The 12,390-nt window shown below is 38.8% G+C and overlaps 1 protein-coding gene across 11 annotated transcripts in view; it reads right to left on the reverse strand.

The window, feature by feature from the left end:
- The window catches only part of Frmpd4 (FERM and PDZ domain containing 4), a 763,802-nt gene that overhangs the window by 199,202 nt on the left and 552,210 nt on the right, over positions 1-12,390 (reverse strand). For all 11 annotated transcript variants that reach the window (XM_074064140.1, XM_074064139.1, XM_074064144.1 and 8 more), the window contains one exon: positions 4,376-4,492. In XM_074064140.1, the coding sequence (XP_073920241.1) occupies positions 4,376-4,492 (117 nt within the window). The remainder of the gene's footprint in view (positions 1-4,375; positions 4,493-12,390) is intronic.

Genomic DNA, 12,390 nt, shown 5'->3' on the forward strand with positions numbered 1-12,390 from the left:
TCTCAGAACCACTTTTTGGGGTATTTATTAAAAACATGAACTTGATAAAATAGGAAATTGATGTCTGCTTCCACTATAAAAAATATCACAGAGAAAGGGAGCACAACCACAGTATCCATATCAAACTCTATTACTTAACACGTCTTGAATTATTTTTTTTATTTTTTAGAGAAAGAAAAGTTTGAGGGAATTTATTACAGAGTAATAGATAAAGGGACTCACACACAAAATAAGAGCAAGAGTCTTATGAAATCTTGGAATAAAAATAAAGGAAAAATGCACTTAAGAATAACCTTAGAGCTACCAAATAATGTTTGATGATAATCAACTACTTCCTGCTTCTTTGGTATATCTGAATTAGACTAGGTAAACTTGCCATGAGATACTTTCAGGCACACACAAATTAAGGTAAGATTTTTCTATTTCTAATTTCCATGGTGACAGAATCCTGTTACCTTCAGTTGACTGTCTTCTGCTTTAGTTGGTAAGAAAGGGGCAGAACACACAAACTACTAGTATTTATTCAGATTATTTTCTCCTGGAAATATATGAGCCAAAAATAAATTTCACATTGACCAGTAAATAGATTGGCAGATGGGGATGGCTAAACTACTTCCAAGTTGGGCCAAATCCATACTGGAGAACAAAGTCGAAGTTTCCACATCTCATTACTAATCTCCATTGTTTAGGATTCAGAATTAAATTCTTCTGCATTAAGGAGATAGTAGCTCAGCTTAATTGCCCACGATGGGAATTGTTGGTCAAATAAAAGAATATTGTGTCTTGTCCAATAGTCACGCAGAGATACTTTTCATATGTATAGGCTGAAGGCAGCCAGAATTCAAGAAGGCCAGGAAAAAAGCCTCAAATTGGAACTTGAAAAGTCAGGTCAAGTGTATGGAAATGACCATCCAGTCTTCTCTCCCATCCCCCATCTCTGTCCACAGACTCTGATTTGCCTCATCACATTTTCTTCAGCTTGCCAGCTAGTATAATGATTATTTTGATCATGTTTTAATTTTTTCCATCTATATAGACAAAAGTGCCATGAATCACCTTTGCATTAACTCTCTCCACTGTACAGTCAAACAAGCATGTTCTTACTCCATTTAATTAGAAAATGATGGAAAATAACATGGTATCCCTGATTGTCTATTGAACTTATATATCTTTACCAGAGGTTAAAATAGACATTGCTCAGCTGAGAGTGATGATTGGCCTCTCTATAGTTTGAAACCCAGGCTTTATATATATGTATGTGTATATATATTGTTAGCATATATAGGGCAATGAAACCCCCTGTACAAGTAATCTGTGCCAATAAAATTGTTTTAAAAGAAGAAAAACGTTGTCGGTTGTGGATATCATTTACATTATAAGACAAATTTAAAAAAATATAACCTCTTTCAAAAAAGAGTATGTAAAATAGTCAAAAATTAAATGGAAGGGTGCCAGTTAGTAAGTGTAGATCACTTTTCAAATTGTCCTTTTAACTTTTAAAACTAATAAGGAGAGAAAAACTCTATACTGCAAACTTGAGTTCCCAGGAAACTGTGATAATTCGAGTGTGTCTTTGTGATGGACATTACTCAGTAGGTAAACAAATAATACTAATAAAAAAAGATTCTCACTATTTATAAAACTCATTTAGTGAAAATAAACCCACATTTTGACTGTTCTTGATATCTTAAAACTTTCTCTGAGAGGACTGTGAAAACATATTTTTTTGTTTTGTTTTGCTTTTTGGAGACAAGGCCTCCCTGGGTAGCCCAGCCGAGTCTCCTCCATCAGCCCCATAATTTCTGGGATTATGGGTATTCATCACCACAGCTTGCAGAAGGTTACTTTTCAAATAGAAAGAAACCGGATGTGAGGGCGATCTGGCTGCGACATCTGTCACCCCATTGATCGCCAGGGTTGATTCGGCTGATCTGGCTGGCTAGGCGGGTGTCCCCTTCCTCCCTCACCGCTCCATGTGCATCCCTCCCAAAGCTGCGCGCTCGGTCGAAGATGACGACCATCCCCGATAGAGGAGGACCATTCTTCGGTCAAGGGTATACGAGTAGCTGCGCTCCCCTGCTAGAACCTCCAAACAAGCTCTCAAATAGAAAGAAACCACACAGATTTAGAAGCATTTGGACATTGGCAACATTAGTTTTAAAACTTGACATTTAATAATAATATGGGTTGCTTAAGTAGCTGATTCACACTTACATTTTAACAACTAGCAATAGAACAGTAAAAGCATTTAAATTGATACCCGGTCTGTCCCTTAAAAATGTCAATGGAAGTAGAGCCATCAGAGTCCCTAACCAGCAGGCTTAGATTGAGTTGTTACCTACTGATCCTATTGATCAAATGACTGGGAATGTACAGGAACACAAATCCATCCAGGGGAAAAGAAGAATCCATATTAATCAGAAGTCTAAGACATACTGTCATAAATTTATAATTTATGTCTTAAAAAGACACCTCTTTTAGTAGAGTGCAAGCATCCAGGTCACCTTAACTGGGCCAGTTACATAAATTCATAGCCATGTAATAAAATAGATGGAACAATGTAATATCACAAAATATTGTCTTAATAGCAGCAGAACATGGGCAAAATATATGAAATTAACAATTCAAAATCTAGAGTGTGAGCCCAACTGTTTGTTCACTTTACTACCAGTCTTTGAGCTTCTCTGCAAGCACAGCCTTAGGAAAATGTTGAAGAGCCAGAAGGCGCTTCCCATATGCCCCCAGCTGCGCCCCTCCCTCCCATAAGTCATGTTCAAGGGCAGCTTCAGTCTTCCCAGGATAGCCCCAGGAGGCAGATACCTCAACAACTGTGCTCTGAGGAGGGGAAGTCTATTCCCATCTGCAGAGATGGGAAGTGAAGAGATTTGGCCTGTAGGGACTGGGAAAGTGCCCGGGACACAAAACTTGTGTTTTTCCCTGGCTACGATGCAACAATCCTCAATTGGAGGTGGGGTGGGATAGGAAGTACAAAAGACCAAATCCCCTTAAAACAATCTTGGCAGACATTTTTGTAAAAATGATCCCACCCTTTCATGGTGATCCTATGTTTGCTACGCAAACACAGAATGCAGCCTGTGGCTGAAAATTGTTTTCCCCTTCATCTCCAATCTCTGCTCAGTTACAACTGGGCTCAAGCCAAGTGTATTTCCTGATTTCAAATCTATTTCAGTAATTTCTTGTAATTAAAAATATTTCACTTAGGTTGAAGAAAAAAAAAAGCAGGCTGAGCTCTTGCTGTTTTGAGAAATACAATGTAAACATACTTCTCATAAACTCCAAAACCCACAGAGCACTACAGCCACTCTAAAAAAAATAGTTTGGTGGTCCCTAAAAAGTAAACACAGAATTGACTACAACTCAGCAATTTCATATGACCCAGTCTCTCCAATCTTAGGTATATGCCTAAAACAAGTGGAAGCAGGAACCAAACAGATAGTTGGGTATGTGTGTGTGTGTGTGTTGCTGGTGATTAAGCCCTGGGACTTGCACATGCTAAGCAGGTGTTCTACAACTGAGTTCTCGCCCTCAGGTCTCTCAAACAGACACTTGGACACTAATGTTTATATTGTGAACAGTGGTTCACAATAGGTAGAAACAATTTAAACGTGGTTTGGGAGGAGAATAAATAAACAAATGTTGAACATTATTCAGCCTTTAAAAGGCTGACACATGCTCCAACATGAATGCAAAGTGAAAGAAGCCAGACACACAAGAAAACAGATATTGTATGAATCTACTTCATCAAGTACCTGGAATAAGCAAGTCATAGAGACAAGAGCTGAGAGGAGGCAGGATTGAGTAGTTATTATTTAACGGGTTCAAAATATCTTTTTGGGGATTATGAAAACGTTCTAAAAATGTAGAGTGATAAATAACTGTGTAACATTGTAGATGCACCTAGTGCCACTAACTTGTAAATTTAAAGTGGCTACAATGGGAAATTTCATGAAATAGATTCACTTAACACAACTAAAATAACATCACCACAAAATCTAAAATTTAAGCCAATGTTAGTGGGAGAAACTTACAAGAAGCCACGTCATGTGTATAATCACTTTAGCTGATTTTTCCAGTTATGGCTGACGCAGTAGCATTTTTGACCACTTCTAGAAAACTTCTTAAATGATACTATTCCTTGTCAAGCTTTATGCTATATGTGAATTTTCATTCTGAGATGGTGCATGATGAAAAAGCAAAGTAAACCAATGTCACAAGATACAAAAGGTACAGGGGATCAAACTGCTTGCATAATAGCCTCCAAATACCTCTAAGTCCCCACTTTAAGTTCATTCTTCTAAGCAAATCAAGACTAGAAGCCCATTAGACAAGGATTTCATGCATGGTTTTAACCTACTTGATGAAGTAGTCTCGCCCATCTCGGTTTGTCATCATCTCCCATCCATAGGGTGGCACCTGGTTCAAGCCCCAGGTTCCTGAGGGAGGTGGCCAGCCTGAAGACTTTGTCCTATGGCTGGAAAAGAAGAAAAGTATCATCACATCTGACTGCTGAACATATCTTCTGAGACACTGTAGAAGGATACCATCCTGTGCCTTTAAATTGTGCATGGGATCCTCAAAGGATTCACTGCATAATTATAAAGCATGTTTTTTTATGTCAGGTACCATACCAGGCATTTTCTATTACTTTCCATAGAAGCTGGATGGGGTAAGTACACTTAGACATCTGACAGTTAAGGAAACAAAGAATAGGTCAGGAAGATTAAGTAACTTCCAAGAGCGCAGACAAGTCAATTTTGAATGAAAGTTGTGCACTTTCCATAGCACTAGGCAATTCTGAGGTGATACATTAGAACACTTTAGGCACATAAATAGATTTCACCCTGTGATATAAATATACATGAAAATAAATTACTCTTCTTATGCTCTTAAGTAACCTCCCAAGACTTAGTTTCCTGGATTCCTATGCACAAAGTATAAAATTTAGACTCATACTAGCCACATTCCAGGCAAAGCCAATCAGTCAGAAAAGCCTTGATTTTAAGTTGCAACAAATGGCCACACATTACATTTTGCAGTTTCCAATCAACAACTCATAAGCAAAAGGGGAGAGAACAGAGAATCTTCAAGAGAGGAAATGGGAGATCACACATCTCCTTGTGACAGTTATGACAAGCAGCACTGCAGTTACAGTCCCTAACCAGAAGCCACGTTCTAGAGCATCACTGATTCTTGCCCTTGCCTCCTCAACCCATGACTTGCAGAAATTTCTCTGTTCCCATAAATTCCCAAGATTTCTTCAGAGCTTATCCATGCTTTTGGAAGGAAGCGAGTGAAGTCATTTAGCATTGGTCAACATCACTCATTACTTGATCCTTTTGCCCCAGGAATTATTCACTGGGTAGGCTGTAAGATTCTTTGGTCCCAGAGTGGGAGCACCAAAGCAGGAAGGGGAAAGCAGTAAACATATTTCATGGACTCACAATCAGTGTCAACAGCCACCAAAGAGCCATTCACAATAGAAAGATGCGCACCTCTCTGATCCGATGAATGTATAGCAAGTACCTTTGGCCTGGTGCCCAACCTCTCTAGTGACTGTGGAAGGGGATGGATGCCAGTTGCCACCTGCTTCCCTCACCATGCCCTCTTGTGCTACATGAACTTGTATAACCTTATGTGGAGGCTTTCATGCAGCCTGTTACCCTTTTGTGGTAAATATCCAAAGCAGCAGTATCAACTTTTATGTGAAGAGGGGAGACTTTTAGGTAGGCACATCGCTGGGCAATTCTTCCCCTCTACTCTCTTTTCCTCTCAACATATCCATCTGAGCCTAACTGAACACTTCTTAAGACAAGCAAGCCCATTTCCTTTTAGCTTTCTCCAAAGGAAGTATTTTTGCATAATTTAACCCCCTCTGTTGCTTTTCTTAACTTCCTTTCAGTTTTCCTACCTCCTCCATAAAGTGTGGTGAAATTTAATAAAAAACTATTTGCAAATTTGATACAGGTGTGGTAAATTTAGAATGCCACCATGGGACTATTTCTTGCATATTGATTATTAAAAGAAAAGGCATAGCCACTGCTTTTGTTCCTCTTGCTTGTACAAAAGTCAGCAATGGAAATTTCCTCTGGTGGTTCATAAAAATGTACAGTTTCCCTGTAGTGACAGAACACATCAATCTGCCACCCTGAGGTACTACAACAAACAAACAAATAAATAAAAAAACACCCCACACCACTTTCTCCATGCTAGCAGGGAATGTATTTGGGAAGTTTTCTAAGGTGGTACCAAGAAAACAAGCTCTTAGAGAGGTATGAATACAGTCTGTTCTGTTATTAAAACTTTCCCCAAAGCAATAATACAGTTGAAAGTGACACAAAGAATATTCGTGGGAGAGAAATGAGGCTTGGGTAGAGAATGTGACAATTTATGCATTCCTAATTTATGTACTGTCTTAGAGTTAATCCCCCTTGCTCAGAGGGGTTTAACCTATTAAAAGCAAAAAAAAACAAAAACAAAAACAAAAAAAACAAAAAAAACAAAAAAAAACACCTTTTTTGCTTTCTTTCATTCTCTTTTTCCTCCCTGAAATCTTGATCACTACAGGAAAGACTCAGGCTTCCTAATATAAGCTACATGTAAAATACAGCATTATACTAACAAGCTAGGAGAAGCCTGAATTTTATTGTACACTACATTCTGTCCTTTTTGGTGTGTTCAGGATGCAACAAATAATAGTTCAGTAAGGTGTTTTCAAATACAGGCCTTTCTCATAAAACAACACATAAAATGTTAATACGAGAACCCCCACAAATACTAATTGAGTTCATGTAGGTCCAGGGGCATTTGCTTCTATAAAACAAGTTATTGAATGATTAAGATAAGACATGACTATATGTCTGCCTGCTACTGTGCTTACATAAAATGCATAGGTCTCAAAGGCCTTAGTAGAATTTAGCAAATTAAAATTTAGGGGATCTATCCAGAATGAACAGTTCTGGAGAAAACTCAACAAGGTAAAAGAGGGATTTGACTCCAACTTCTATGCAGTATGATGACTGGAAATCTAGTCCCAATAGTATCCAACCTTGGAAACTGGTGGTTTCCTCTCTGCACACTGTGGAATTGCTCTGGGGACTTCCTTTCCCTGCTCTCACTTTTGTGTGTGCACCAAGCTCTTCACTTCCCAAATTCTCACAACTCCAGCTCTCCTGAAAGACATAACCTTTTCTACCCAGAATGCTAAGGGGTGGCCTCTAGCAGAGCAGCAGTATGGCCGTTTGGGTTTTGCATCCTTTCTAATGTAGTAATTATACTCACTCTCTTCTTTAGGAGGGAGCAGGAACTGATATGGTGACACTGTACAGAAGTATCACTGTTCTGTGCTGAACTCATTTTTGGCAATAATGCCAAGACTGGGAGCCCAGTGAAGAAGCATGCCACATTTTTTCCTGTCCTTTTTCAGAAAATCCATTCTGAGTTCTTGGGTACCCTTCTCAAGGGTTGAGGCCATTGTAAATGTCCCCTCTTTGATTGAAGTCTTACATTTCCTGTTTAAGGGCTTGTCCGCCTCATGATTCCTCCTGAGCACCTCTGAAGAGCCCACAGACCCTCCTGAGTAGGACCTTTGCAGTTCCACTCTGTTGCCTACTGTCGCTGAAGATGGTACACATGTTGGTTCCACTGAGATTATTTGCAAGGAGGTCCTCTAGCTTACTGTTGCCAGATTTAGCAACAATAAACACAGGAAATGCAGTTACATTTAAATCTCCATATACAATGTCTTTTTTTTTTTTTTAGGGGTACTGGGGCTTGAACTCAGGGCCTACACCTTGAGCTACTCCACCAGACCTTTTATGTGATGGATTTTTTAAAAATAGAGTCTCACGAACTGTTTTCCCAGGCAGGCTTCAAACTGTGATCCTCCTGATCTCTGCCTTCTGAGTAGCTAGGATTACAGATGAGCTTCCAGCATCCAGGTCCAGACAGAATTTCTTAAACAGAGGTATATCTAATATAATATGCAGTCAATGCTGATGCCCACTCAAGTTTGAGGAATACCAGTTTCAATCCATGACTTTGAGCAAGGTATTTGACCTCCCTAACTTACTTAGGAATAGTCACTCCTTTGTAAAATGGTAACAATAGGTCCCATGTCTCTGGGAGAGTATTAAGTGAGTTTTGTAACACACTTAGCATGATCCATGGCATGTGGTATACAATGCACTAGAACGTCTTTGCTAAGTAAGTAACTACCTATGACAGTTATATAGGACTATGGGTAGTTGTACAAGTATAAATGACTTTACCAAGCTTCACATAGAAAACAGAGTGAAAGGCTCAGGTATCAATCCTTTGAAGTATGGCAAGACCAGGACAAGAAGGGACTGAATCAAGCAGTCAACCTTTCCCATAATGTTAGAAGTTGATGAGCTCAGCCATTTGAGATACAAAGAAATATCAGAAAGTTTTTAACCAGAAACCAGGAACCCCAGCTCTGTGTTCCCTGTACTAAGGGTCAGTTCCCACTTTCTCAGGCAAAGTCTTCAGAATTCTTGCAATTCCAGTATTCTGTGACTTCTAGCTGAGATCAGGGCTGTGGGAACCACTTTCAAACACTTAGCTCAGCCTTAAAAATAGTGACCTATATTGTCAGGGCTATTTAAATCAATCCAGAAATTCTCAACAACTGACTGAACTGGTTTGCCACTTTGAGCTTCACCCATCTATTGTTTGCAACAGACTGAAACCATTCTGAACAAAAAATATCTTCATACTTTATATGAAATGAGACCAGCTATGAGTGGTACAGGCAGAGTTGCAAAACGATTTGTGTTGAGGCCATTGGTGGAAGTAATCCATGGTTTCCACCAGTGTGCATGCTGCTAAGCCCTGGGCCACATCCTTTATTGTATTTTACTTATTTTGGGAAAGTATTGGATATTTGAACCATGGGCCTCCCACTTGCTAGGAAAACAGCTATACTAATTGAGTCACATCCCCAGTCCTTTTTACTATAGTTTTGTTATTTTATTTTATTTTTCAGATAAGTTCTCATACATTTTTTTTGGTTTTTTTTGCCTAAGCTGTCCTTATACCATGACCCTCCTCCTATCTTGGCCTCCTGAGTGGCCAGAATTAGAACTGTGCATGAGTGGCTTCATAGCCTGACTCGTGGATCACATTTTGATAGCCAATCTGACCGAGGAAAAAACAGGCTCTTAGAAACCACTAAAAAGTCTTTATGGTGCTCTGAGTTTCCTTAGAAGCAAATCAGGATCAGAAAAATGGATGAAGTAGGGGAGAAGGCCTGGGAAGTCTGGTTCTAACATCCTATGTCACACAGATTAAAATTCTGCCACTTCTTAGATTTGGGAACCTGGGCAAATTGCTCTAAACTCTCTGTATCTTATTTTCATCACCCATATGGTTGAATTGTTATGAATCAACTGATCTTATTCAGGGGTGATTTTGCCTCCACAGGACATGTAGCTGTATCTGGTGAAATAAAAGGTGGGAGAGGGATGTGTGCTTTAGAGCTAGTGTGTAGAGGCTAGGGAGGCTACTAAAAATCCTGCAATAGGGCCTAGGTGGAGAGCTCATAGGGCAATTATGAGAAAGTAAAGTAAGGAATATGTGATTTTTAGCACAGTACCTGACACAGAATGGGTGCTTAATAAATATTAGTTGAAAATAAAAGCAAGAATTCTCATTGTTACTGCTCATAGTTAAATTCTGTTAAGTATGACATGTCCTTACATCCAGAGAGAATGAATTAAAATCCCAGCTTGGCCACTTAATAGCATGGTTTCCTGGCTTTCAGTTTTATGTGCAAAATGGAAATAATAACAATCTAACTCACAGTGAGGTTCGAGTATGCAGACAAAGAGATACACAAAGCCCTAACATACAATGCTTGACTAATTTACAAAAGTCACATTAATGGTATTGTATATTATGAGCTGTGTTGTGATGGCAAAGGAGTTACATTTGTATTTGAACCAAAAATTTAAACAGCATCTCTATATCCATACTATCTTTTGATACTTAAAGACTACCTTGGCATGCAACAGAGTTCTTACTAAAGCATTATTGTTTCTGCTTAAACCTGAAGAAACTGACATCAGAGTCAAACACTGTATAACTTGCCTGGAAGAGATGGCAGCCTACTTGAAAGGGAGACTGTAATTTTTTGAGTCTTGTTATGTAGAAATCCTCCTTCCTCAGCCTCTGAGTGCTGGGTTTGCAGGTGTTTGATACCACGCCTCACTGGGAAACTGCATGTTCCAGCACACACTGTTTAACATAAATTGCACCATGCACAGAAATGTGTGAGGAGGAGAGAATCTGCTGAACCTCACCCTAGGCAAAATAACTGCTAGAGTTACGAGCTAAACGAGTGTCCAAGACTGAACTTGAGGCTTCTTACTCCAAGCTCTGTAACACTTCCCCTGTCACAATTAAGTATGACACCAACTCATAGACTTTTTAATATACTTGGTAATAATAGTATAGAACTAGTATCCAAAATTAAGTTGCATTATTTGAGACTTTGTGTTGAGAAGTAAGTTATCTATCATGTCCATATCAGACAGGTATGAGAAATCCAAAGCTTTATCTATTCAGTTATTCATCCCTAACATTGAATGACACTATACAAATCCCACAAAATAAAACATGACCTGGAATTTGATCATACTCATTTCTTTGGATTCAAAAAGATAACCTAAGGCTATACAGCGTTGCAGTGGCATTACAAAATGAAAAGCATTTTCTCATTTATCATTCTGTAAATGGTGGTTGGGTTACAACACCCAAAACCCATCAGACATCTTAAGGTATCTCCAAATAGCATTTTGCATTTGCAAGCAGATGGTATTCTTGGTATCTTCTGGGTCAGCATGCAAAGTGAGTTAAGGTAAAAGAAGTGGACCGGGAGAGAGGAAAATGAACAACAAAAGATGATTCTGGATGAATTTGAAAAGCTCCAAATTTAGGAAACAGCCATGTTCCTTTTGTGCCCAACTTGGTATGCACCACTGTGGTTGTAGTGGGGTCATGCCAAGGACAGGGAAGCCTGTCCTGCAGAGTTTCTTGTCCTGAAAGTCATTAACGAAGTGACTGACCAAGTCTTTGAATCCACTCAATCACTCAACCCACTATGTCCATGCATAGACATGGCCTGAACATTATTACTGTGTTCTTTAAGTCAGCCATTTCAATCTCATATAAGAGGTAACAGTTGTCCTTCCTACAACTCCTTATAAGTAGGCTTGGGTGTAGGTGCATGTGAGGAACGCTATGTCATTCAACTGAATAGAAGGTCAAAGCTATAAAGACAGAAGAAGCATCCCCTAATCATTTTGAAGATATCATTTCTGTTATGACAGGAAGACAGAGAAATACAGTAAAAGGTTGAAAAGCAGGCAGTTAACAACTACTTTATAAATATTAATGTCAAGCCTTAGAAAAGAAAATATACTCATTATAAAATCATTTTAGACAAGCAGAAATGTATCATGAATCAAGAGTTTTAACTATGGTAAAAGACATTTGAATGTACACTTTAGCAACCAAATTTAAAATTTTTTGATTATTTTCATCTGTTTCATTACAGGGTTTACCAACCTACACAATAAAACTAGTTGTGAGATTATACATCCATGAGTTTCAGCACAAACCTCTCACAGTTTGCAGAATAAGTTATGCTTCCTAACCAGGTAAAAAAATGAAACCCAGATTAACTGGTTCTTGTTACAAAAATATATACATCCAAACAACCCTGTGACAGATCCTAGATGTCCTAAGGGTCCGACGCCATGTGTCTAAGAGTGCCAAATAACACAAAACCGTGTCGCCATTCAAGCCAGATGCAACCCTGTCTTGAGTAAGAGTTTTAAAATTTGCAAATTCCATTTGTAGCACATAGATCACTGAATTCTCCAACTCTGCAAATCTGGAAAGACAATTACAATTCACTCTGTATTGTCAAATATGGAACAGTCTTGAGTTGCATTTGCTAGAATGGAGTTTGGAGCTCCTGATGAGTTTGTAGTTATACATCCCAAGTAAACATGTGATGACAAGTGGGTATGCTAAGCTGGGTAACACACCATGAGGGCAGTGAATGTCTTCTTCATCTTTCTATCACTATTACTCAGAGTAGTGCCAGGTTCATAACTGATGCTCAAATGTGAATTAAATTACTAAATGAATGCATGGTATATGACGGTTCTGGTACAGAATCTTAAGTATTAAAACTGTAGGTCTTTCCCTTCAGATGGATACAAGCATGTGTGTGGGGACAAGGACATTTGTTTAGGAACTGCTATTGGGCAGCCACTTTCCAAGGATCTTTGGGTAATTATTGCTTTTTATTCCAACAATAGAATACCACTCAGCCATTAAAGC

Source organism: Castor canadensis, chromosome X (genome assembly GCF_047511655.1).
Source record: "Castor canadensis chromosome X, mCasCan1.hap1v2, whole genome shotgun sequence".
In the NCBI taxonomy this organism is placed as follows: Eukaryota; Metazoa; Chordata; class Mammalia; order Rodentia; family Castoridae; genus Castor; species Castor canadensis.